This window comes from Nerophis lumbriciformis, linkage group LG20 (genome assembly GCF_033978685.3).
Source record: "Nerophis lumbriciformis linkage group LG20, RoL_Nlum_v2.1, whole genome shotgun sequence".
NCBI classification, from domain to species: domain Eukaryota; kingdom Metazoa; phylum Chordata; class Actinopteri; order Syngnathiformes; family Syngnathidae; genus Nerophis; species Nerophis lumbriciformis.
In genome coordinates, this window is record NC_084567.2 from 24,812,356 (window position 1) to 24,839,508 (window position 27,153).

Below are 27,153 nucleotides of genomic sequence, written 5' to 3' on the forward strand. Positions count from 1 at the left end.
TTTATTGTTTCTCAGATAAACCCTCAACCTTAGTCAGTGCCTCCAGAATTATATAGGCTTTTTTTGTGATTGTTGCGGCCAAAAATGCCTGAATTTATGGCAGCTATTTCCGAAAGTTGTGATGTTTTGAGGTTTATTTACGCATTACAATAACATTGAATCAACTTGTGAATTTATGAATTTGTTATCAATGTTTTAAAGGCCTACTGAAATGCGATTTTCTTATTTAAACGGGGATAGCAGGTCCATTCTATGTGTCATACTTGATCATTTCGCGATATTGCCATATTTTTGCTGAAAGGATTTAGTAGAGAACATCGACGATAAAGTTCGCAACTTTTGGTCGCTGATAAAAAAGCTTTGCCTGTACCGGAAGTAGCAGACGATATGCGCGTGACGTCACAGGTTGTGGAGCGCCTCACATCTGCACATTGTTTACAATCATGGCCACCAGCAGCGAGAGTGATTTGGACCGAGAAAGCAACGATTTCCCCATTAATTTGAGCGAGGATGAAAGATTTGTGGATGAGGAAAGTGAGAGTGAAGGACTAGAGGGCAGTGGGAGCGATTCAGATAGGGAAGATGCTGGGAGAGGCGGGTGGGACCTGATATTCAGCTGGGAATGACTAAAACGGTAAATAAACACAATACTCTATTAGCCACAACACAACCAGGCTTATATTTAATATGCCACAAATGAATCCCGCATAACAAACACCTCCTCCCTCCCATCCATATAACCCGCCAATACAACTCAAACACCTGCACAACACACTCAATCCCACAGCCCAAAGTACCGTTCACCTCACCAAAGTTCATACAGCACATATATTTCCCCAAAGTTACATACGTGACATGCACATAGCGGCACGCACGTACGGGCAAGCGATCAAATGTTTGGAAGCCGCAGCTGCATGCGTACTCACGGTACCGCGTCTGCGCATCCAACTCAAAGTCCTCCTGGTAAGAGTCTCTGTTGTCCCAGTTCTCCACAGGCCAATGGTAAAGATTGACTGTCATCTTTCGGGAATGTAAACAATGAAACACCGGCTGTGTTTGTGTTGCTTCCCTCCTACAACTTTCTTCTTTGCTGTCTCCATTGTTCATTGAACAAACTGCAAAAGATTCACCAACACAGATGTCCAGAATACTGTGGAATTTTGCGATGAAAACAGACGACTTAATAGCTGGCCACCATGCTATCCCAAAATGTTCTCTAGAATCCGCGATGTCACGCGCTGACGTCATCATACCGAGACGTTTTCAGCAGGATATGTCGCGCAAAATTTAAAATTGCATTTTAGTAAACTAACCCGGCCGTATTGGCATGTGTTGCAATGTTAAGATTTCATCATTGATGTATAAACTATCAGACTGCGTGGTCGGTAGTAATGGGTGTCAGTAGGCCTTTAAGTGTCCGTGTAACCTTAACCCGAAAAAAACTTCAACATTTTAACAACAAAATCAAATACTGTATTGTTTTACTCTGCACATTCAAAAAAGTAGACAAGAGATGGCTGTAAAAGCACATACTCGGAGCTCATTGTCAAATTAAAGCACCATTTAAATAATGATAGCTAATAATAGTAATAATTAATTATAAATACCGAAACACCACCACAGCCTTTTTTATTGTCCGATGTCTGCTATGTCGTCGACAAGTTTCAGACATTTTATTTTACGTTGTCCACCATTCTAACACATTTGTCCCTGCACTTTAAGAGCATTTGAAAACTGTTGAGAGCGGTTCAAAGTGGTAATTCCTGTTGATATGTGAAAAAAGATTAGAGATTATCATCACACCTCAACATCTCTGTCATGTGAATGCTGCCTCTCTGCTGAATCAGCTTTGCAAATACATAATTTTTTCCCAATTGACGTATTTAAATATATGAAAACATGTTAACTAGGAAGTGTTGCTAAATGTTTATATACTACAGCTTTGCACTGCAGACAGGAACCAGAATATGTCACAGCTATGCAGGAGGCTAACAGTTGTGCCGTTCGATCAATAACGACTTGATATCGTTACACGTTGCTGTTCTTGCTTCATCTACACAAGTGACGAATATACATTTTGATTAGACCAGTGATTCTCAAACTGTGGTACGAGGTCTTCATCTAGTGCTTCGCCAAAGAATCACTTGATTAAAGTACAGTGTTTTATTTCCCCATATTCAAACACTGTGTTACTGTTTAAACTGTGTATAATGTCACAGTGTCCAAAAATATTAAATATACTTGTTAAAAACCTCTACCTTGTTTTTAATGAATACTTAGGCATACTAAGGTCCTGTATTTTAAAGTTTGTAATTATGGTGGTACTTGGAGAGTCAAGTTTTTCCTAAGGCGGTACTTGGTGAAAACAGTTTGAGAACTACTGGATTAGATAGTTGACATTTGGGCACCGCCTAGAAATAAATTCGATTGGCGAAAATGTCGCTGATGGGCCAAAATATGTGGGAAAGTTGCCATCAAAGTTGCGAGGTCGCGCATGAGTCATAGGGATCGGTTTAATTTGCGTGGAGACCCTGAAGAGACTGCTTACTGCCTCTTTGTGTTTGTAACTAATTATGTATTTGTTGTAATGCTATAGAATGTGGATTTTGTTTTAGTTTTTCTTTCTTTGTTTTTTTCATAATTGAACCAGTTGCAGAGCGACTGGGAGAGTTGGGATGTGGAGACAGAGACTGCTTTATCAGAGCAGAAAAAGGTTGTAAGGCCTATAGTAGTAAACTAGCAGCAGAAATGTGTGTGATTTTTGTGACTTGTTTGTAGAAATATAATACCTTTTTTAAAGTGTTGATCACCTAATTACACCCCTTCTGCCACTTGTAGTCTAGTTGGATGTACTAGGTCTACTTCTTGCTCGCTTGCGCATTCATTGTATATACTATAAATACAGTAAGTATATAGATATACGATGGGGGAAATACATATTTGATCCCCTGCTAATTTTGTACATTTGCCCCCTCAGCCTTCCCGGTAAGGTCTATTCAGGTGTACTGGAGAGGAGGCTACGCCGGATAGTCGAACCTCGGATTCAGGAGGAACAGTGTGGTTTTCGTCCTGGTCGTGGAACTGTGGACCAGCTCTATACTCTCGGCAGGGTCCTTGAGGGTGCATGGGAGTTTGTCCAACCAGTCTACATGTGCTTTGTGGACTTGGAGAAGACATTCGACCGTGTCCCTCGGGAAGTCCTGTGGGGAGTGCTCAGAGAGTATGGGGTATCGGACTGTCTGATTGTGGCGGTGTCAGAGCTTGGTCCGCATTGCTGGCGGACACGTTTCCAGTGAGGGTTGGACTCCGCCAAGGCTGCCCTTTCTACCGATTCTGTTCATAACTTTTATGGACAGAATTTCTAGGCGTAGTCAGGGCATTAAAGGGATCCGGTTTGGTGGCTGCAGGATTAGGTCTCTGCTTTTTGCAGATGATGTGGTCCTGATGGCTTCATCTGGCCAAGATCTTCAGCTCTCACTGGATCGGTTCGCAGCCGAGTGTGAAGCGACTGGGATGAGAATCCGCACCTCCAAGTCCGAGTCCATGGTTCTCGCTCGGAAAAGGGTGGAGTGCCATCTCCGGGTTGGGGAGGCGACCCTACTCTAAGTGGAGGAGTTCAAGTACCTCTGAGTATTGTTCACGAGTGAGGGAAGAGTGGATCGTGAGATCAACAGGCTGATCGGTGTGGCGTCTTCAGTAATGCGGACGCTGTATCGATCCGTCGTGGAGAAGAATGAGCTGAGCCGGAAGGCAAAGCTCTCAAGATCATGGGTACAAGCGGCCGAAATGAGCTTCCTCCGCCGGGTGATGGGGCTCTCCCTTAGAGATAGTGTGAGAAGCTCTGTCATCCCGGAGGAGCTCAAACTAAAGCCGCTGCTCCTCCACATCGAGAGGAGCCAGATGAGGTGGTTCGGGCATCTGGTCAGGATGCCACCCAAAAGCCTCCCTAGGGAGGTGTTTAGGGCACGCCCGACCTGTAGGAGGCCTCGGGATCCCCCGGGAGGAGCTGGACGAAGTGGCTGGGGAGAGGGAAGTCTGGGCTTCCCTGCTTAGCCTGCTGCCCCCACGACCCGACCTTGCATAAGCAGAAGAAGATGGATAGATGGGATGGATGGGTGCCCCTATTTTAAAGATATGAACAGTTCTGTTTGTCCGAATGTGACTCACTGGCTGCCAGTTGACATTCACTGTTGTAGGCATATTTTGGATAGGTCTGGTTTGGTGCTACTCATTGGAGGGACAAGTAGGACACCAGCCTAGTATGGCCCAAGTTGACCACTGTAATGACAATAATGACGCAGCCAGGTGTCCCTCAGACCTTAAGGGGTCTTGGGAGACTGTCCGACATGGAAGCGGATCGTTTCATGATGGTTACCAGATGCAGTGCCATCAGTCCAGGAGCTTCATTGCACCCAGACACATGCAGAGAGAGTCTTTTTGTGGTCAGCAGAAAGACTAACAATCAGTAGGCTGTTGTTTGCTCTTCCTGTCCGGTGGTTAGTAAATGGTGAAGGCCACAATTAAATGTCTTAGCAAAGTATGAACCTGGAAACAAACATATTGGAGCTGTTAGAGATAAAGGAGTTGTTGTTGCATGCTAGTGTAATGCTAACTAGGGGCTCGCCTCAGGCTAACAGCTGATCCTGGGCCTTGTATTGAAACTTCTTGTTGCTTCAAGACACTCTCAATTTTTTCAAAAGGACAAAATGCAACACACCAGGCATGAGGTGTTTTAATGAATGTATTTAATCCCCCTTTACTCCTTAGGGTACAGGCAGGCAGGAACAATGGGAAAGTGGAATGGCAGTTCAGGGAACAAGACTATTCTAGCAGACAGGGAAGCACAGGTGTAGGTTTGCCTTCGCTCATTGGTTTAAACTCATTGAACAGATCTGTGTATGTTACGGGGTTTTAAAATGATACTTTAGGAAATGTATAGAAACAGCTTTCTGATTTACGTTGAGCAGATACTATTGTTCCTTTTTCTAGATCACCATATAATCTCACATGCTTGTATTTACAATGTTAAGATGATCTGTCTCTTTGTTTCTCCTTTCTAAGTTGCTGAGTGAGGAAGCGGACAAGGTAAGTTTCACTGCAATACAAAAACTGTTGTCTGTTTGTGTCATACAGTATTGAGTAAAAGTGAAGAAATAAACCTTTACATTAGAGGAACGATTATATTTTCTCAAGGTACAATACCGATTTAAATGAAAAACATGATGTAACTTAGAGTAATCATTGTACAGCTTGGAAAGTATTTTGGAGTTACTAACCTCTGAGAAAACTTAACACAATTGGCAACACAAGTATGGCTCACGTGATTCAAACATGCAGAGGCCACTGTCCAAAAAGATGACTTTAGCTATTAAAAGATCGAAACATACTAAAACTTCTTTGTACTTTGAACACTGAGCTTTACAAAGATGGTCAAAATCATACAACTGTTTTCCAAGATGGCCTCACTATGGTTAACATAAAAGTTGAAACTTTATGCTAAGCATCATATCCAGAAGTTGGCTTTGAAAACTGATGCACAACTGGTGCGAGCTTTGCAGCAGATCTCGAAGAAGCTATCCATACACTTAGGTAAAACGGAATCCATCCTGTTTGGGTCCCACATCAACCTTAAAAAAGTCAGTGACTTCATTATAAAAGTGGGTGACATTGTTGTCGCCAGGAAGGATGAGGTCACCTACCTAGGTTCCATTCTAGAGGCTAATCTTTCCTGTGATAAAATGGCAACCAAGGTAATCAAAAAGGTCAACCAACGAACGAGATTTCTCTATAGAATCTCCTCTCTGGTCAACAAAAGCACCATGAAGATTCTGGCGGGAACTCTTGTTCAACCCTTTTTCGATTACGCATGCACCTCCTGGTACCCTAGCACCTCCAAAACCCTCAAATCTAGACTCCAAACATCCCAGAACAAGCTAGTCGGATTACTTCTATACGTCCACCCCAGATCACACCTCACTCCTAACAACTTCTCCAAAGTGGGCTGGCTCAGTGTGGAGGACAGAGTAAAACAACTTGCACTGAGCCTTGTCTATAAAATTCGCTACACCTCCCTGATACCGAAGTACATGTCAAACTACTTCCTTAACGTAAATGACCGCCATAACCACAACACCAGGGGGAGCTCCACTAACCACGTTAAACCCAGATTCCGAGCTAACAAAGGTCTTAACTCATTCTCTTACTATGCCACATCAATATGGAATGCACTCCCAACAGGTGTAAAAGAAAGTGCATCTCTATCCTCCTTCAAAACCGCACTAAAAGAACACCTCCAGGCAACTTCAACCCTAAACTAACACCCTCCCTTCCTTATCATACCTCCTCGGATTGTAAATAATCAAATGTAAACAATCAAATGTAGTCACTTTTTCGTATAATTTCTGATCTCTCTCTCTGTGTCCAATACTTGCTGTACATATGTACCAAGTCAGACCTACACTGTTCCAATGTCAATTTCTCTGATGATGCAATTGTTGATGACTGAAGTGTTGATACCAACCAAACTTACCCCCCCCCCCTCCATATCCCACACCCCGGATTGTAAATAATGTAAATAATTCAATTTATATACTGTGATGATTATCTTGTGTGATGACTATATTATGAAAATAGTATATATCTGTATCATGAATCAATTTAAGTGGACCCCGACTTAAACAAGTTGAAAAACTTATTCGGGTGTTACCAATATAGTGGTCAATTATACGGAACATGTACTTCACTGTGCAATCTACTAATAAAAGTTTCAATCAATCAAAAAGCGGGAGGTCACCCTGTCAGTGTTGAGACCAAACACGGCATCAAGTAGGTTAGCAGGGATGTCATGCCAGAAGAAAGCCTGTCCGCCGTGATAAAACGTTTGTTGCTGGATACACAATGGACTCTTGAGAGAAGTGGAGGGTTGTGTGCCTGGCGATTCTTTCAGTTGAGGACACTAAAGACATCTAACTATTTGGAGTCATAACGGGATATCTCCTGATTGAAGTCAGCGTGGCCCTGGTGTATTGACAAATTTGGAAGATGCTGGCAGCCATTGAAGGTATGCCAAAAATGCCACAATGATTGGTAGGATGGGCAGAGCTGTGGGCACTCAGACTATCGATTTTGAACTAAATCGCAAACTGGATAACATCTCGGAAAACCTTTCCGTTCTGATCAATAAAGAGCCAGAACGGATAACTATAGCACACAAACAAATAAATACTTACTTACTTTTTCTATTTTTACTTTATTTTATTTTTTGTCTTGGCCAGCCACTCAGGCAAATCATATAGTTGATGTAGATGACCATATCTGCTGTACAGATTTACTTTACAAAAGAGAAGTGTGGGATACTTCTCTTGTTGTCTTATTGGTATTTGACTTTATTAAATGGATTTATATCAATGTTTGGCACAGCTATGTCGGAGCAGGAGGGGATAGAAAGAAGAAAAAAATGAAGACAGTGGGGGAGAAGAGTGGGATAAGACAGAGAGACAACAACATTAACAGAACAACATCAGCAAATACGATATGTAGAAGTATGATACGAAAAGTGATAGCAAAGAAGAGGTTAGTGAAGTAAATATTAATAACACAGAAATGACAATGAACATTGTTGCAATACAAATACCAATAGAAATAGCACTATTGATAATGGATAATAGTAATTACCTCTAATATCAACAATACTGTGTTTTACAACTGAGTACTGCTGCAGCCCATACGGACCACAGCTGAGAAACAGATATTATCCGGTGACCCTCTACGGGTGCTTGTGGCCCCTGGCCCTATGGTTAAGAAACACTGCTGTAGTGGAGTGCAACAGGCTAACATACACCTGCTCCTTGATGTCATTATGTACAGGTGTAAGAGGATTTTAGTAAAAACCTGCACAGGTATGAATAATTATTTGCCTGAGAAGTGAACTTACCTGTGTTACCAGATATTTAGACAATAAAGCTGTGTTGTTATTTTTATAAGAAAAATATGCACTGCTTTCGAAGTTGTACACTGACCACTCTTAGATACCCACGTTTAATTTTTATTCTACTGTTTGGGGGTGGAACCGAGGTACATATTTAACTGTGATAATGCACAAATACAATGTAAAACATCTGGTTGCAATTCAGTTAATTTTTTTGTCCATTGAGGTGACACTTTGATTTTTTGTAAACAACTTTAAAGGGGAACTGCACTTTATTTGGAATTTTGTCCATCAATCACAATCCTTATGTGGGACAAGCACATGTTTTTTTTAATGCATTCGAACGTGTATGCATTTTAAGAAGGAGGATTGATTTATAGTATATATGGTGATGGTATGGGCAGCACGGTGATACAGGGGTTAGTGCGTGTGCCTCACAATACGAAGGTCCTGGGTTCGATCCCTGGGCTCGGTGTCTTTCTGTGTGGAGTTTGCATGTTCTTCCCGTGACTGCGTGGGTTCCCTCCGGGTACTCTGGCTTCCTCCCACCTCCAAAGACATGCACCTGGGGATAGGTTGATTGGCAACACTAAATTGGCCCTAGTGTGTGAATGTGAGCGGGAATGTTGTCTGTCTATTTGTGTTGGCCCTGTGACGAGGTGGCGACTTGTCCAGGGTCTACCCCGCCTTCCGCCCGAATGCAGCTGGGATAGGCTCCAGCAACCCCCCCCGCGACCCCAAAAGAAACAAACGGTAGAAAATGGATGGATGGATGTTGGTAGTATCAATACCAAGGGTCGAAACTAGATACTAGGTCGATACTATAATGATCTGATCGATATTTACCTTTTTACAAAATAATTTTAGCTAATTACAAACTACACACAGGAGGACTTTGATGGTAAAAAGACGAACAATTTAAGTCCTAGATTTGCTTTTGTTTTCTTATTGTGCACAATTGACTTTGTTTTTAAAAAGTAATAGGTAACTATTTTAAAGTGTGTTGACATTGCTGAACTGCTGACAGTTCTCGCACCCACATAAATACATTGAGCAATTAGCAGTTAATATATGTGAACGTATTGGCCAATCTTACTCATGTATGAGCATAAAACCCTGATTGCACCCCTAATCGCAAGCCGAAGGCTGCACTGCATGTGTCTACTAAGTAGACACAACGCAATTGACCCTTCCTGTGCCTGGCTCAACGTGTACTGGTAAATTGGTATGTCTCAATACAAATGGAAAAAAAATCAGAATAAAAATATGCGTTTGTGATATGTGTGTTTATGTACTGTTGGAACCCTAGTATTGTACCTTAAGAAGATATAGTAAAATGGTTAACATGTACATTGCTTTTGGACATACTATATTAGTGATGTATATTATATATAAAGGATACAGTGCGTCATATTGCTTCCTTTCTTTTCATTTGCAGGCAGAACACGAGCTACGTGTTGCACAGACAGAGTTTGACCGACAAGCTGAGGTCACCAGACTTCTGCTTGAGGGCATCAGCAGCACACATGTGAGTGTACAAAGTTAAACATCCGACTCTGTAGGGCTGGGCGATATATCAAAAATACTCGATATATCGCAGGTTTGTCTCTGTGCGATATAGAAAATGACTATATCGTGATATTCAAGTATACGTCCTCACGCAGTTGCTTTTAACTGTGGGCATTACACTACAGGCTCTTCTCACTCTTTCTTGTCTCTGCTTCTCACAGAGACATAAAACAAGCGCACCTTCTTACATACGTCACACGCCCTTGCCGAGCAGACAGGTAGCGACATGGGTAACGTTAGCAGTGGTGCTAACGGAGCGGTGTGAGTGGTAATACGAGAGAAAGAAGGTGCGAATCTGGTAACAAATGAAGAAATAATTAATTCCCAAGAAAAACAGCACGGGGTTCATCGTCTGGTGGTGGTTTGGCTTCATGTTTTACAAGTATGCGGCAAAAGCGTTGCTACAAAAAGTAGCACCACTGCTAATTTGTAGCATCATTTGAAAAGTCACCCGCTAGAGAATGAAGGGTGCTTGCAACTCCGCATGTCAACATCTCTGCCGGTGCCACACCCAACAAAATGCCCAAGCAACCATTTCCACATCAACACCGTATGAAAAAAATAGTCAACAACAGAAGGAGTTAACGTCCGCAGGAACCTACCACATAGCGAAGGACGTACACTATTTGATTTCCTATTATGCAGCTCATTTTTATTTGACAGTTATTGAAATATCTTGTGTGACATCATGCACAAAAGTGCACTTTATTTGTCTTAAAACCTTGTAGTGGTGTTCTGTACAAAAAGTGCACTTTAATTTAGTGTTGTTTTGATAAGTCATATTTGTGACATCATGCACAAAAGTGCATAGCTTGTTTTAAAATGTCTCTGACAATCTTGCTCTTTCTGTTTTGGAAATTACATGAATGTTTGTGCCACTGCTTAATAACTGTTTAATAAATACAGTTTTGGTAAATTGACTTACCGTATTTTTCGGACTATAAGTCGCAGTTTTTTTCATAGTTTGGCCGGGCTCCAGTGCGACTTATATATGTTTTTTTCCTTCTTTATTATGCATTTTCAGCAGGTGCGACTTATACTCCAGTGCGACTTATACTCCGAAAAATACGGTAGTTGTGATTTCCCTCTCTGCATGAAAGTTTAAAATGAGCATATATCAATGCAATATGAACAAGAATGTTTTAATGTAGACACATAGAATCATCATACTGCTGTGATTATATGTATCAAGTGTTCATTCAAGGCTAAGGCAAAATATCGAGATATATATCGTGTATCGTGACATGGCCTAAAAATATTGAGATATTAATAAAAGGCCATATCGTCCAGCCCTACGACTCTGTTTTTACTCCTGTACTCATTATTTAATCTTTTTAAGGGCCCGAGCATGCATCGATAGTGTTGTGAATGTTTTTTGGAAACTGCAATGTTTATTATTGTGTGAATGCTCCAAGCATTCACACACGTTATTGATACATTTTTTATTATTTGTATTTTGTATTTTTGACTCAGCATAACTTCATCCCTGTTCATCCTATTTACACTGTTCCAATTTCAAAATATTCAGTCCTATCAGAAATTGTTGGGACTTCTTCAACAATTTTCCCAAAATTCCCAGATTTCCCAGTTTTCTGTGATTTTTTTTTTTTTTTTTTTTTTTTCCGTTGAAAATTAATGTGCCAACTTTTCAACCATCCACAATTTGAACATTTTTACAGCATTCCACTTTGAACACATTCCATCCCCCTGAAAATTGAATCTACAAATGTTCAACATTCCAAAAAATTCCCAGAATTCCCGGTTTTCAAAAGTCCTATTTCCCCCCTTTTGTCTTTCTGCTTCTCTTTCCATGCTTTTCTACCCATTCCAACCATTTTACCATCAAAACATTCCACTTAGTGAGGACATCAAAGTTACCTACTTTATTTTTCCGAAAAAAAAAAATATATTTTTTTTTTCGAAATTCCAGGAATTCCGAAAACAAATCTTTTTTTTTTTTTTTCGAAATTCCAGGAATTCCGTAATACCAATTCTCAAATACAAAGTCTTACTATGTCAACACCAACCCACTCAGCTAATTCAGGGCAAATGTGCTCTTTTCCATATTACGGTACACAAAACTCCAGGTTTGACTAAAATTCACAAATTACCAGGAAATTCCCATTCAAGTAATAATAATAATAATAACAATAATTAATACATCAACATCAAAGACATTTTGCATGAACAAAATAGAAAAATAACAAGAGACTTTAATTGAGATACAAGAAAACCGCTAAAAGAAACAACACACTTGTATCTAAAAACAGTTTGAGAAATAGTACGAACAGTGAGGGGCAGGGGAAAGCAAGTTTGAAAAGGTGCGTTTTGAGAGCAATTTTTAAAAGAAGAAAGGGTTGGTGCGGCTTTGGAAATGGGTTCCACAGGGAGGGGCCAGCAACCTAAAAAAGCCTTGTTGCCTCGGGTCCGGCGCTTGGTCTTGGAGACTTGCAGGGTGTTCGCGGGAGAGCACATAGTGGTGGAGGGGGTGGAATATGTAGGGGGTAACACTCTTGAGTTGCCATTGCCAGATTGGATAAATCCTGAGTAGTCGGAGAAGCGGGTGGTGTTGAGGCTGTCTTTGTATTGCTGTACAGGCACTCAATGTGCTTCTTGATTGGCTCCTTGTTATATTGAAAATAAGCATTGTTATATGTTTAAAGGTTGTATTGAACCCTCGATGATTCCAATGTTGTGGCTCGTTACCAGAGTTGGGTAGTAACGCGCTACATTTACTCCGTTACATCTACTTGAGTAACTTTTGGGATAAATTGTACTTCTAAGAGTAGTTTTAATGCAACATTCTTTTACTTTTACTTGAGTAAATTTATAGAGAAGAAACGCTACATTTACTCCGCTCCATTTATCTACATTCAGCTTGCTACTTGCTACTGATTTTTATCGATCTGTTAATGCTCGCTTTGTTTGTTTTGGTTTGTCAGACAGACCTTCAAAGTAGGATCTATCGCATGCCTGCGTTTCACTAATCAAATGCAGTCACTGGTGACGTTTGACTCAGTTTCACCAATCAAACAGAGCCAGGCAATCACATGATTAATTGCACATAAAGTTTCAGCGGCAAACAACCACAAGCTTAAGCTTACATGAACTCAACGTCAAATTTGAGGAAGCACATGGCGGTAAGTAACGTTAGTAGATATTTTGGCTGTCACCGTAGGCTGATGTTAGCTTCCCTGCTATGAATCACTGTCAAATGTACATCGTGTGGGGACATTTATTAACGCACTGCAGCTTCATAGACAGACAGACAGACACACACACACACATACGCGCACAGTCGCACACACACTCACGCATGCATACAAACACCATTCAGAAGTGCACAGTGTGTTCCCAGGTGCAGCCCACACCTATCAGTTTATGGTTTGCATAAAGGCTAACTTGTTATTTTCCTTTGTAATCTCTGTGTACTAAGCCTATGGTGCAGTTAAGTTACTGTGGCTCAATTTGCCTTATTTTTTTTATGTTAATGTATTATTATTTAATATATATTATTGTTTTAGTTGCTTAAGAGATATTCCTGGCTCTGAATTTGCTCATTGCTATTTTTATGTTTTTGAGCATTATTTGTTGCCGTAATCATTAAACGAACAGGTTACTCATCAATTAGTTTTTTCACAACATATTTTTTACTTTTAATCAAGTAAATATTTGGGTGACTACTCCTTACTTTTACTTGAGTAATACATCTCTAAAGTAACAGTACTCTTACTTGAGTACAATTTCTGGCTACTCTACCCACCTCTGCTCGTTACTCTATGAAATTGCTCTATTTATGGCTGCCATAATGGTACAGTGAATAAATACAGTACTAACTTGCGTGCGTCGTTTGTTTCCACAGCTGAACCACCAGCGTTGTCTGCAGGATTTTGCAGAAGCTCAGGCCACCTATTATGCTCAGTGTCATCACTACATGCATGAACTCCAGAGGGAGCTCAACAAGTAAGTACAGTATATATAATAAAGGCTGAGGTACAACTGTACATGCAATGCTTTCCCAGCAGGCACAAGACATTAAAACAACGTTGAGAACTTGTTGAGTTAGGTCCTGACGTTAAGAAACTCAAACCTAACATTGGAACTACAAAACCCAAAACCAGTGAAGTTGGCACGTTGTGTAATTCGTAAATAAAAACCGAATACAATGATTTGCAAATCCTTTTAAAATGATATTCAATTGAATAGACTGCAAAGACAAGATATTTAATGTAAGAACTGAGAATTGTTTTTAATCATTAACTTAGAATTTAATGGCAGCAATACATTGCAAAAAAGTTGGCACAGGGGCATTTTTACCACTGTGTTATATGGCCTTTCCTTTTAACAACACTCAGTAAACGTTTGGGAACTGAGGAGACCAATTTTTGAAGCTTTACAGGTGGAATTATTTCCCATTCTTGCTTGATCTACAGCAGTTATTCAACAGTCCGGGGTCTCCTGTAGTGGTATTTTAGGCTTAATATTGCGCCACACATTTTCAATGGGATACAGGTCTGGACTAAAGGCAGGCCAGTCTAGTACCCGCACTCTTTTACTATGAAGCCACGCTGTTGTAACTGTTGGCATTGTCTTGCTGAAATAAGCAGGGGCGTCCATGATAACGTTGCTTGGATGGCAACGTATGTTGCTCCAAAACCTGTATGTACCTTTCAGCATTAATGGTGCCTTCACAGATGTGTAAGTTACCCATGTCTTGGGCACTAATACACCCCCATACCATCACAGATGCTGGCTTTTAACCCAGCAGATTTGGTCACATTTTCAGTAGACCCGTTATAAATTCATAAAAGAACCAAACTTCATGAATGATTTTTGTGGCAAACACGTATGTGCTCCATCACAAAAAAATAAGAGTTGTAGAAATGATTGGAAACTCAAGACAGCCATGACATTATGTACTTTACAAGTGTATGTAAACTTTTGACCACGACTGTGTGTATAATCAAAGTTATATCAAATGTTTTGTGCCTGCTGGGTTACGTACTGCATGACACATTCAATATGGGAAAACCCTTCCAATTAATTTGTCTGCAATCATCATACAGATGTGCTAATGCAGTCGGCGCTCCGTACCAGTCTGCTGTTTCTTCTGACCCTGCCTCTGATGCCTTTCCGTCTGTACCCCTCTCCCCTGGTACCACCGCACCCGCCTCCTCCGGCAATAAGCCCAAAACACTGGCTATGGAGCAAACGCAGCTCCCTATCACAGGCACCAGAAAGGCCAAGGTCCTGTATGACTACGACGCCCACGACTCAAGCGAGCTGTCCCTATTGGCTGATGAGGTACAGTTGTGAGGATGCTATTTCAGGTTTCAACCCATGTTGAAAAAAACAAAACCATAGTGACATGTGGCACCCTTTGTCTTACGTCAGGGGTGTCCATAGTGCGGCTGGGAGTCATGTGCGGCCGTCAGCGGTTTGACAAACAAGAAAACTGATTAAAAACAAATGCAAAGTGGAAAAAAACATCCAAACGGTTTAATGTCAGAGGAAAAGGTTGAAACGTTAATACAGTGGTACCTTTTAGTTTTTTTGAGTAGTACTGTTAGTTATCCTTTCCAAAGAACAAGTGATATGAAATCTGGAGCAATATACCGTATTTTTCGGACTATAAGTCGCAGTTTTTTTTCATAGTTTGGCCGGGGGTGCGACTTATACTCAGGAGCGACTGTGTGAAATTATTAACATGTTACCGTAAAATATCAAATAATATTATTTAGCTCATTCACATAAGAGACTAGACGTATAAGATTTCATGGGATTTAGCGATTAGGAGTGACAGATTGTTTGGTAAACGTATAGCATGTTCTATATGTTATAGTTATTTGAATGACTCTTACCATAATATGTTACGTTAACATACCAAGCACGTTCTCAGTTGGTTATTTATGCCTCATATAACATACACTTCTGCATTGAGGTGGCGACTTGTCCAGGGTGTACGCTGCCTTCTGCTCGATTGTAGCTGAGATAGGCTCCAGCGCCCCCCGCGACCCCGAAGGGAATAAGCGGTAGAAAATGGATAGATGGATGGATAACGTACACTTATTCAGCCTGTTGTTCACTATTCTTTATTTATTTTAAATTGCCTTTCAAACGTCTATTCTTGGTGTTGGCTTTTATCAAATACATTTCCCCAAAAAATGCGACTTATACTCCAGTGCGACTTATATATGTTTTTTTCCTTCTTTATTGTGCATTTTCGGCAGGCGCGACTTATACTCCGAAAAATACGGTAGCAGTAAATACATTATGTTCTAGACACCAAAAAATATGAACACAAAACAAGTTTTATGGAGACTACCGTAATTATTAGGGATGCCGGGAAAAATGGATTAACATCCAAATTGCGATTGTTGTTTATTACAATTCTGATTTGATTCAAAATTTTCAAATATCGATTTTTAAAAATAATTTTTTTAAGCCACCTCTGTGCTTACTCGCTGCCTGTATAATAGGAGCATTTGTTACCTGGAACCAGTATTGTTGACAAAGATTTGATTATAATTTACATACCACATAATAGACTGAGATGTTTGAATCCATCGATTTTGAAACAAATCTTCACACAAGAATTGGGATGGAATCGAATCGTAACTTATTATAAGTAGGGGCGTTCCAATAGGATATTGATATTGAATATCGGGCCGATACCAGCAAAAAAACAGGCATCGGATTCAAAATCTCCCGATACACTGCAAAAAGTCAGTGTTCAAAAACAAGGAAAAAAAATACAAAAATGAGGGGTATTTTATTTGAACTAAGCAAAATTATCTGCCAATAGAACAAGAAAATTTGGCTTGTCAAGACTTTCCAAAACAAGTAAAATTAGCTAACCTCAATGAACCCCAAAATACCTTAAAATAAGTATATTCTCACTAATAACAAATGCAGAAAGAGACCTTTTTGCTCAATATGTTGAAAAATATTCTTAAATGAAGTAAATGCTAGTGCCATTATCTTGACATAATGATATGCGCTCGGCATTACATTTCTTGAAACCAGCAAACTTATACTAAAAACTAGTTTATTGTTCTTAATGGAAAGGCAACAAGGCAACATCTTGTTACTCTCGGGGTCTCCTAGCCACTCAGGCAAATCATATTGTATAAAAATGCATTTTTCCATCGATAGCATGACATCATCGCGTCAAGTGCGTGCTCTTTCAGTCAATTAGTGCGCATATATACAGCCCAGCCAAAAAAAAAATTATTGTAATTTTGAAGAATTTATCTGAATGTGCATGAACTATTTCTGTTCAAAATTGTTTATGTCACATGTTAAATGTTTAAATATTAAGTGTCAGTTTACTGTACTGTGCCAACTGTAATACTATATGAGTACCTATTTTCTATTGTTTCATTGAAAATAAAACAGCAAAGTCCATTTGGCTGTCATCTGTTTTAATTATGAGACACAATTATGTCAAAGTCATGATTTTTTTTTCATGCTTGAAGTAAGAAATTATTACTTTAAAAAAGTAGTTTTATACTTGTGAGTGTTGATGACACAGCTTTTCAACAGTTGATATTCTAGTTTCAAGCATGTTTTACTCAATATAGGTCATAAAATCTCAGTAACAAGCTGTAATATCTTACTGAGATCATTTAGGACCAAAACCCTTAAAACAAGTAAAACACTCTAACGTAAAATCTGCTTAGTAAGAAGAATGATCTTATCAGACAGAAAATAAGCAGATATCACCCTTATTTGACATATTTAATCTTACTTAGGTTTCAGTTTTTGCAGTGTACAAGCAGTCCTGGAGCGTGTTTACTTATGCAAAGCTGAACAGTCTGTTCATCTAAATGTCCTCCAATGAGGATGCAATATTGCTATTTTCTTCTATTTTAGTGAAGGCATTTACAAAAGCCTACTAGGAGCTATGAAGAGCTAGCAGCTGCTGTACACAACAGCTAAGCACACAAGCTGGACATACGTGATAAGTATACTTATTTGAACTATATTGCTATTTATACAACCCATTTGTCAATATAGACACTATTACAATGTTTATAGTTGCATATTACTTACAGATACAAAGTCTCCAAGGCAGAGAGAGGCTTATTAGAAAATATCCAAAAACAAATGTCTCCTGATCATTCAACTTACTGCGTCATGCCCTTAATTTAATTAAATATTGTGACCACACTGCAAAACTGAAATCTAAGTAAGATTAAATATCTCAAATAAGGGTGATGTTTGCTTATTTTCTGTCTGATAAGATAATTCTTCTCACTAAGCAGACTTTATGTTAGTGTTTTACTTGTTTTAAGGGTTTAGGTCCTAAATTATATCAGCTTGTAGCTGAGATGTTATGACCTATATTGAGTAAAACATGCTTGAAACTAGAATATAAAGTGTTGCAAAGCTGTGTCATCAACTCTCACAAGTATAAAACTACTTTTTTTTAAAGTAATAATTTCTTATTTCAAGCATGAAAAAAAAAATCATGACTTTGACACAATTGTGCCTCATAATTAAAACAGATGACAGCAGAATGGACTTTGCTGTTTTATTTTCAATGAAACAATAGAAAATAGGTGCTCATATAGTATTACAGTTGGCACAGTACAGTAAACTGACAGTTAATATTTAAACATTTAACATGTGACATATCAAACAATTTTGAACAGAAATAGTTCATGCACATTCAGATAAATTCTTCAAAATTACAATAACAAATTTTTTGGCCGGGCTGTACATATGCGCACTAATTGACTGAAAGAGCACGCACTTGGCGCGATGATGTCATGTTATCGATGGAAAAATGCAAAAAAGCTGTGTCATCAACACTCACAAGTATAAAACTATTTTTTTAAAGTAATAATTTCTTACTTCAAGCATGAAAAAAAAAAAAATCATGATGCCGAGCGCTTATCATTATGTCAAGATAATGGCACTAGCATTTGCTTAATTTAAGAATATTTTTCAACATATTGAGCAAAAAGGTCTCTTTTTTTTTTCTACCAAGAAAAGTGCACTTGTTATTGGAGAGAATATACTTATTTTAAGGTATTTTTGGGTTCATTGAGGTTAGCTATTTTGACTTGTTTTGGAAAGTCTTGACAAGCCGAATTTTCTTGTTCTATTGGCAGATAATTTTGCTTAGTTCAAGTAAAATACCTCTCATTTTTGTACTTTTTTTCCTTGTTTTTGAACACTGACTTTTTGCAGTGCATTAGTGGTCACAAAACACAATGTAACACTCCACTTCAAAAACATAAATCTGTCATAAAGTTTTCAGAATCAAAATCAACTTGATTGGCCAAGTACAACACACAAGGAATTTGACTTGGTAGCCTGTCCTCTTTATTCAATGTAAGAAACAAAGAAAAACTAGGAGAGAGCACAGTACCGTGGCGTCATCTTGGTATGAAAACAAGAGGGAAGCATTAAAGGACATAAAATACATAAAATGTTTCCTACCTGGCATGGTTCTTTTGAGCAATTTCACTTGCTCAAACCTTTTCTAACATTCCACACTACAAAATAATACAAGTACAGAATGGATGGATGAATGTACTATGATTGGTGTCAGCTTCATATTGGTATTGGCCAACACTCACGGCTCAAGGCTGGCCTTGTTTCTTTACGATGGGATGCTGGTATATACTATATGAAAATTGGACTTTGGCTACAATCCGGCACATTTATATGTTCATGAATGTGTAAGACATAACAAATATAACAAATAGTGACGTCCAACGTTCCCTCTAAGGTGCGCGCCTGTGCAATTGCGCACTGCTCAAGCGTCCTCTGCGCACGGCAAATCTATGCCACGCACAAAATCAAATAGAACAATAAGCGCATAACAATTTCCGACACACGGACACGACAGAGGAAACAGTTTTCGTTATCATTGTTCAAATATTGTAACGTCTGTTGAGACGCTTTGAGGACATGAATTCCATCCATCACTTTACTGAGCAAAACTCATAAACACATCACCAAAACATTAGTAAAAAAAAATATATCGAGCAAAACTGGTCATTTTCTGCAATACAATCCAGACCAAAAGCAACTTTGTTATATCAACAGCAGCCGCTCGCTCTTTCTCACTTGCACCAACACATGCACATATGGCACTTAGCCAGTGATGCGTTTACAGACACACAAAAAGTCGGACAACGCCAACACCACACATAAAGTGTAATTCCAGGTCGTTACACTATGATTTACCAATCAAATGTGTGCTTATTCTAGTGTCATTTATTAGGAATTTTAATTTATAAATATTAATCATGAAATGCTGTTTGTATATTAAATAAATACTAATAAAAATATATTTTTTACAAACAGGAAGTTGCAGGAATGTACACATGATCCCCTGCTTACATCTCATTGTGCAACATGTGAATGTTTTAATGGGAACTAAATGCAATGTCTGACAGGGGTACAAGTTATTTCCAAAGCAGGACCTCCACCCAGACAAACAATACAAGTACGCAGTTCATGAAAAACAATATTTTTTGTTATTGTCATTGTAAGTGGGCCTAAACACTTATATTAGAAAATAACCTCATGGACATGACTGCTGTCATTTGATTGTAATAATAAGAGAATGTTGTCTGTCTATCTGTGTTGGCCCTGCGATGAGGTGGGGACTTGTCCAGGGTGTACCCCGCCTTCTGCCCGAATGCAGCTGAGATAGGCTCCAGCACCCCCCACGACTCCGAAGGGGACAGGCGGTAGAAAATGGATGGAGATTCAACTTATTTAGTCAGGTTTGGGACAGGTGTGCTGCTGGTGTAGCCACAGTGTGCACGTCTGATGTTGCTCACATTGGCTCCACTGAAGGGACTACTAGAGGGAACATTGGTGACGTCCTATCAGGAGTTTTATTATACATCTATGAACACGCTTATTAGTGTGTCTTGTAGGACAGGCGAAAGTTAAGTTGGATAAAATATGGTCAGTTATTTAATTATTCATGTGCGACCAAGTAGCAAATCCGGTGTTTGGGGACCACTGTCTTATATTTTCCATTATTATATACTGGTGATTGATATAGATGTTCACAAAACAGGACTTCCGTTTCCGGGTTAGAAAATACACGCGACACACACACACACACACACACACACACACACACACACACACACACACACACACACACACACACACACAAACTGGTTATCATTTGGAATGGGGACCACATTTTTGATCATCACTTGTGGGGACCACCCTTTCTACAGGTTGTGGAGGCATAAAAAAAAAGAGGTAAAATGTCCACTGCCCAGTTAGCTCATACACGTCTTTAAATCTCTGCATTGATGAAGTAATGTGCTGATCATTCTTACTGGGGACCCTGGGGGAAAAAAGTTAAAAAGGTTCATGGGGACCAAATTTAAATACCGTTTTTTCCGCACTATAAGGCGCACCTAAAAACCTCCAATTTTCTCAAAAGCTGACAGTGCGCCTTATAATCTTGTGCGCCTTATATATGGACCAATATTGAGCCACAACAGGTCTCGCAACCCCAGCCTCTACTGTAGCATCTATTCTATGCACATTATAATGCGGTGCGCCTTATAATGCGGTGCGCCTTATATATGAACAAAGTTTTAGAATAGGCCATTCATTGAAGGTGCGCCTTATAATCCGGTGCGCCTTATAGTGCGTAGGATACGGTAATTTTGCATAATTCACACAAATTTGTACGTGACTACTGAGGACCATTTATAAAAATAAAAATTGTTTTTTTTAAAAGCAGCAAGTGCAGTACCAGCTACAACCCGATGAGGGGGCTGCTGTGCAAATGTCTCACACTCAAACTAACCAGTAAGCATGTTTTATGGGCCAAAGCTTAAAAATCACTTAGGCATCTTCAGAATGGATCTGACTATCATTTAGAAAGGTTTCCCTTTAGGGGACCTGTTTTTTTTGTCCCCATACCGTCAGAGGTCCCCTAAAGGTGACTGTGTAAACAGAGTGATGTCCCCATTAAGTAGCATTGCCAGAACACACACACACACACACACACACACACACACACACACACACTCATACCACACCCCCCACATCAGACTAAAAGGGGGGGGGGGGTTCTCATAGTCATTCACATCGATGTCCCATTGGGGTTGTGAGTTTTTCCTTGCCCTTATGTGGGCTCTGTACCGCGGATGTCGTTGTGGCTTGTGCAGCCCTTTGAAACACTTGTGATTTAGGGCTATATAAATAAACATTGATTGATTGATTGATTGAAAAAGACATTAACAGAAAAGATAACCAATAACTAGCAATGTTTCTGTTTTGAATTTTTTTGTTATATTATTGAAGAGATAAGAGCATACTTGCCAACCTTGAGACCTCTGAATTCGGGAGATGGGGTGTTGGGGGCATGGTTGGGGGTGCAAGGTTGAGGTGCAGGCAGCATACCCCTCCCCCTTCGAGCTTTTCTGGATGAAATTAAATTCTTTTTTCCAATCATTTTGGAATTTGCAAGCGTATTTCTTACTCGTCATCGCCATGTCTCTTCTTCGTTCTTCTGCTTCATCTACTTCTTGTTGTGTGTGCAGTTGTGCACTGAGCTCCAAAAGCCGTAGATGTTATTGTAGCGTCCCGGAAGAGTTAGTGCTGCAGGGGGTTCTGGGTATTTGTTCTGTTGTGTTTATGTTGTGTTACGGTGGGGATGTTCTCCCGAAATGTGTTTGTCATTCTTGTTTGGTGTGGGTTGACAGTGTGGCGCATATTTGTTACAGTGTTAAAGTTGTTTATACGGCCACCCTCAGTGTGACCTGTATGGCTGTTGACCAAGTATGCCTTGCGTTATCATTAAACCAGTTACTTGATCATACAAAGTGTCAGCATTTCTTGACATCTTCGAGTAAAGATCATTGTTAAACCTGTCCAACACTACATTATTATGTGGCCGGTACGCTGTTTATATGGAGGAAAAGCGGACGCCTGGACAGAATGAGGCTGTCAAGGGGTGAAGGTTTCAGGTGAGAGAGGACGTTAAAGGCAGTGTCTTTAAGGCACGTCCCCAATATTGTTGTCCGGGTGGAAATTTGGGAGAATAGTTGACCCGGGAGATTTTCGTGAGGGGCACTGAAATTCTGGAGTCTTCCGGGAAAATCGGGCAAGTATGGGTAAGGGGGGGCGCTGCAAAAACGTTTGGGAACCACTGACGTGAGCAATGTGGGATGACAACGTAGAACACGGTGGAGAATTACACCTCTAGAACCAGAAAATGCTTCATGGCCAAAGACACACATGTTTTGCTTTTGTTATTGAATCAATCATTATTCTATTCAGTTTTGGTTTGACTCCATCAGATTGTGATCTCACTTCCAGTGCAAAGATGGCACAGTGAAGATGTTCGGGCTGTGGAAAAATAGCTTTGTTCTTATGTGCCAATAATAAAAATCTCTTTTTGTTGTTGTTGTATTTCAGCTCATCACCGTCTACACCGTACCAGGCATGGACCCCGATTGGCTTTTTGGGGAACGAGGCAACGAAAAGGGGAAAGTCCCCGTCACGTACCTGGAACTGCTGAGCTAATAGATGAAATGATGTCACAGTGCAGACATGCAAGAGGCTCTTTCTACTGTCACTGTCTTTTTATTTAGTGCACTTCTACTTATGTCTACTTTTGGCTGACATCCTGAAAGCTCTCAAGCTGTTTGCAACCACTAATAAGTAACTTCTTCCTGGTTTCTACATGTAACACACTCAGCATTTACATCTTAGTTTGAAAATATTTTCCTCTTCGTATCAGGCAGGTTTCACTCATGGCCACAAATCGTACGCAGGACAGCAATAAGTGGGAGATTAGGTACAAGTTTAGAAAATTCCCATTTTCTTTAAGTAGTTGGTGCACCAAGACTACACTTGTATTGAGTTGCTGTCACCAAGTACTAGCAATTGAGCAGTGAGGACAAGGTTAAGCACCCAAATCTAGACAAAATAAAAATATTAACCACAGAAAACAATTTGTGTAGAAATTGGTGTGAATGCTGAAAAGCCGAAGCCAAATGTTGTACAAAAAATTAGGGCAGTTTTTTTTTTTTAAACGTGGTAAGATATTAGCCTGATTGTGTTAGAAATGTGCACAAATACTATTCATGTGATGGGAGTTCTATACCTGAAATAAATCGGAAAAAAATATGTGGAAAGTAACTTTTCAGCATTTCCATTTTGAAAATCAGTTTATAAATGTAAAATAGGTCGAGGTGTCCCAATCTGCATATGGAGTATGGGATGATATCGGCTTGCCTCTAACACAGACTTGGGTATAATACGGCCTGCCGGACGTTTCTAAATCATGTTTTCAAACCATTAACATCAAAACTGTTAGGATTAATGTACATTATTTTAATAATAATAATTTAAATGGTTGGAATCTGTGCTTTTGAATGGTATACTGGTTATGAGAATCACAGCAGCTCCGGGCAGACAATAGCACAAAGCAGAGTGTTGATTGATTGAAACTAGAGATGTCCGATAATATCGGCCGATAAATGCGTTAAAATGTAATATCGGAAATTATCGGTATCGTTTTTTTATTATCATAAAAAACACAAGACACACTTACAATTAGCGCACCAACCCAAAAAAACCTCCCTTCATTCACACAAAAGGGTTGTTTTTTTCTGTTATTAATATTCTGGTTCCTACATTATATATCAATATATATCAATACAGTCTGCAAGGGATACAGTCCGTAAGCACACATGATTGTGCGTGCTGCTGGTCCACTAATAGTACTAACCTTTAACCGTTAATTTTACTCATTTTCATTAATTACTAGTTTCAATGTAACTGTTTTTATATTGTTTTACTTTTTTTTATTCAAGAAAATGTTTTAAAATTTATTTATCTTATTTTATTTAATTAATTTTTTTTAAAAGTACCTTATCTTCACCATACCTGGTTGTCCAAATTAGGCATAATGTGTTAATTCCACGACTGTATATATTGGTTGATATCGGTATCGGTAATTAAAGAGTTGGACAATATCGGAATATCGGCAAAAAGCCATTATCGGACATCCCTAATTGAAACTGATTGATTGAAAGTTTAATTAGTAGATTGCACAGTACTGTACATATTCCGTACAATTGACCACTAAATGGTAACACCCCAATAAGTTTTTCAACTTGTTTAAGTCGGGTCCACATTAATCAATTCATGGTAAATGAACAATTGAACAATACTGCAGTCTAAAACACGACATATGTCAATAAAAACAAGTATAACATAATTATAATTGCATATTACAGATAAAGTCTCCAAGGCATATTAGCCAGTGTCCAGTAACAAACGTGTAAACATCAATCGACTTACTGCGTCATGAGTTCAACTTAATGATTTATTGTGGTCATTCGGTGTCGCCAAGAAACATTGAACTCCAAGCATAAGTGCATTTTAGACAAGTCACTAATAAATAAATTAGTATTTTTCATACCAACCATTGTTCCCTGGGTAATTCCACTTTCCTAACTAACATCGCACATTACAAAATAATAAAAATGTGTTTTGGGTCAATATTACTATCTACCAATATTCAGGGTTGCAATATAGGTAGCATGTGTGTCATCAACAAAAAGTTGTATCAGGACTCCCCTGGTGTTAAAGATGATTAAGATCAAAGGCAATTTGTGTAGTGAAAAATATTGATATATGGGAAAAGTTGGTGTTTTGGAAAATGGTGAGAATGAGCTGGCTGGTTTCATGTTGGAAAGGTTTGATTTGGTTGACAAATGTGTAAATCATGTGTGGCGTGATAAAAATGATAGAACACTTTATTGCAGAATAAACATGAAAGTGAACGTACACACAATAATAATAATGAACCTATACAACAGAATAAAAATACCAACAGCAGACTGATTACTGTTGTACTTTCTTCTTGAGCTTTATTTTAACATTTTATTTTCAAATCGATGTATTTCCGAACGTTTTAACGCTGTCATCAATTACACTGAGACAGATAGAAAAAAATAACTATGGCGTCACATTGTTAAAAACAACACTTGTTTATTTTAATGATCTTCTATAGCATTTTCTCTGAACCTTTTTGGGTCATTTCTATTTAGCCTAATTTTATTTAAAATATCCACCTTTCTAACCCCCTTGTTTGACATTGTGACCAAACTTGTTTTAAAAGTCCTTGTTCCAATGTACTGGAATGTGGCCAGTTGGAAGACTGTACTAGATAAACGTAATTGTCTCTAACTTTTTGAGGTTTCATGGATGTTGCAGACTAGAAAAACCTCCCATAGGATGAACATTGTGACCAGTGATGATTAATCATGAACGACTTTTGTTGTGGAACAATATAGAATGTACAGTGCTTGTTTGGCTTGGTCGACAACTTCTAACTGCGTAAGACAAGGGTGTCCAAAATGCTTTAGAAAATGACAGGACAAGCAGGTTCCTCACTGAAAACTACACTGGATTTTCAGCATAAAAAACGTTAAAAAAGATAATCAAAAATCCCATTTTGAACATGTTCCATTTCAGGAAAAACATTGTGGACACCCTTACTGTAATTGATGTGATTCCTGACTTGCACATAATCATTTTATATTGTCTATCATACACTTTGTACATGACATTAGCAGCATGTATTCAGTTAATAATCACAAAATATGGCCACTAAATCACGAGTGGCCAAACTTTTTCCAGCGAGGGCCGCATGCAGAATAATTGAAGAGGGACTGCATTCTGTACTTTTGTACATTAAAGATGTTAAAGGTGTACTGTAATGTCGAATTATTCATTTTATTTTACTTTTACAACATGAAGCGGGAATAATGAAGGAAGAATGGAAGAATGGACCCCGGGACATCTTTTGGTCACCCCTGGTTTATAGCATCAGCCAAGAATAAATATGAATTCTATGTTTGTGTCAGTGCGACATCATACACGTTTTTTGTCACCTTTCTGTTGCTTTCATGTTTTGTTTTTTTTCTTGTGTGTTATGTTTTCACTTGTTATGGACAAGACGTTTTGGCTGACTAAGTGTGCAATAAACTTGCATGTGTGGAACAGTAACATGACAGTGTACCTCTTTGTTCTTGACGCTTATTGAGAATGTATTTAATCAGTCTTAGGTCAACTGTGATGTGTTGGGAAAAAACACTAGAATAAATACTAATAATTGTCTTTGGAAGTGGTAAAATGTGTCCTTCTTAGCTATTAACTAATTAAGTGCCGAAGTGACGAGAAATAGAAGTGGTCATGTGACTCATAGGATTTGCCTCTGGTAAGCTAACTTATTTTTTCACCATTAAAGTCATTTAACAATTGTAAAGTTGTTTTTTTTGGCATGTCAAATATTACAATTCCATTGTTAATGATTCCCGGGCGCGGCCACCGCTGCTGCTCACTGCTCCCCTCACCTCCCAGGGGGTGGAACAAGGGTGATGGGTCAAATGCAGAGGTTCATTTCACCACACATAGTGTGTGTGTGACTATCAGTGGTACTTTAACTTTAACTTGTTATGACTATAATCCTAAAGTGAATTCAAAACAAACTACCGTATTTTTCGGACTATAAGTCGCAGTTTTTTTCATAGTTTGTTAGTCCGGGGGTGCGACTTATACTCAGGAGCGACTTATGTGTGAAATTAACACATTACCGAAAAATATCAAATAATATTATTTAGCTCATTCACGTAAGAGAC

General features: G+C 39.1%; 1 protein-coding gene across 2 annotated transcripts in view; it reads left to right on the plus strand.

Moving 5' to 3' along the window:
* The window catches only part of sh3glb2b (SH3-domain GRB2-like endophilin B2b), a 66,748-nt gene extending 40,227 nt beyond the window's left edge, over positions 1 to 26,521 (plus strand). For both annotated transcript variants that reach the window (XM_061980652.1, XM_061980653.1), the window contains 5 exons: positions 5,062 to 5,085; positions 9,366 to 9,455; positions 13,359 to 13,459; positions 14,563 to 14,800; positions 22,916 to 26,521. In XM_061980652.1, coding sequence (XP_061836636.1) covers positions 5,062 to 5,085; positions 9,366 to 9,455; positions 13,359 to 13,459; positions 14,563 to 14,800; positions 22,916 to 23,023 — 561 coding nt within the window. In that variant the 3' untranslated portion in view covers positions 23,024 to 26,521. The remainder of the gene's footprint in view (positions 1 to 5,061; positions 5,086 to 9,365; positions 9,456 to 13,358; positions 13,460 to 14,562; positions 14,801 to 22,915) is intronic.
* Positions 26,522 to 27,153: the final 632 nt, after the last annotated feature.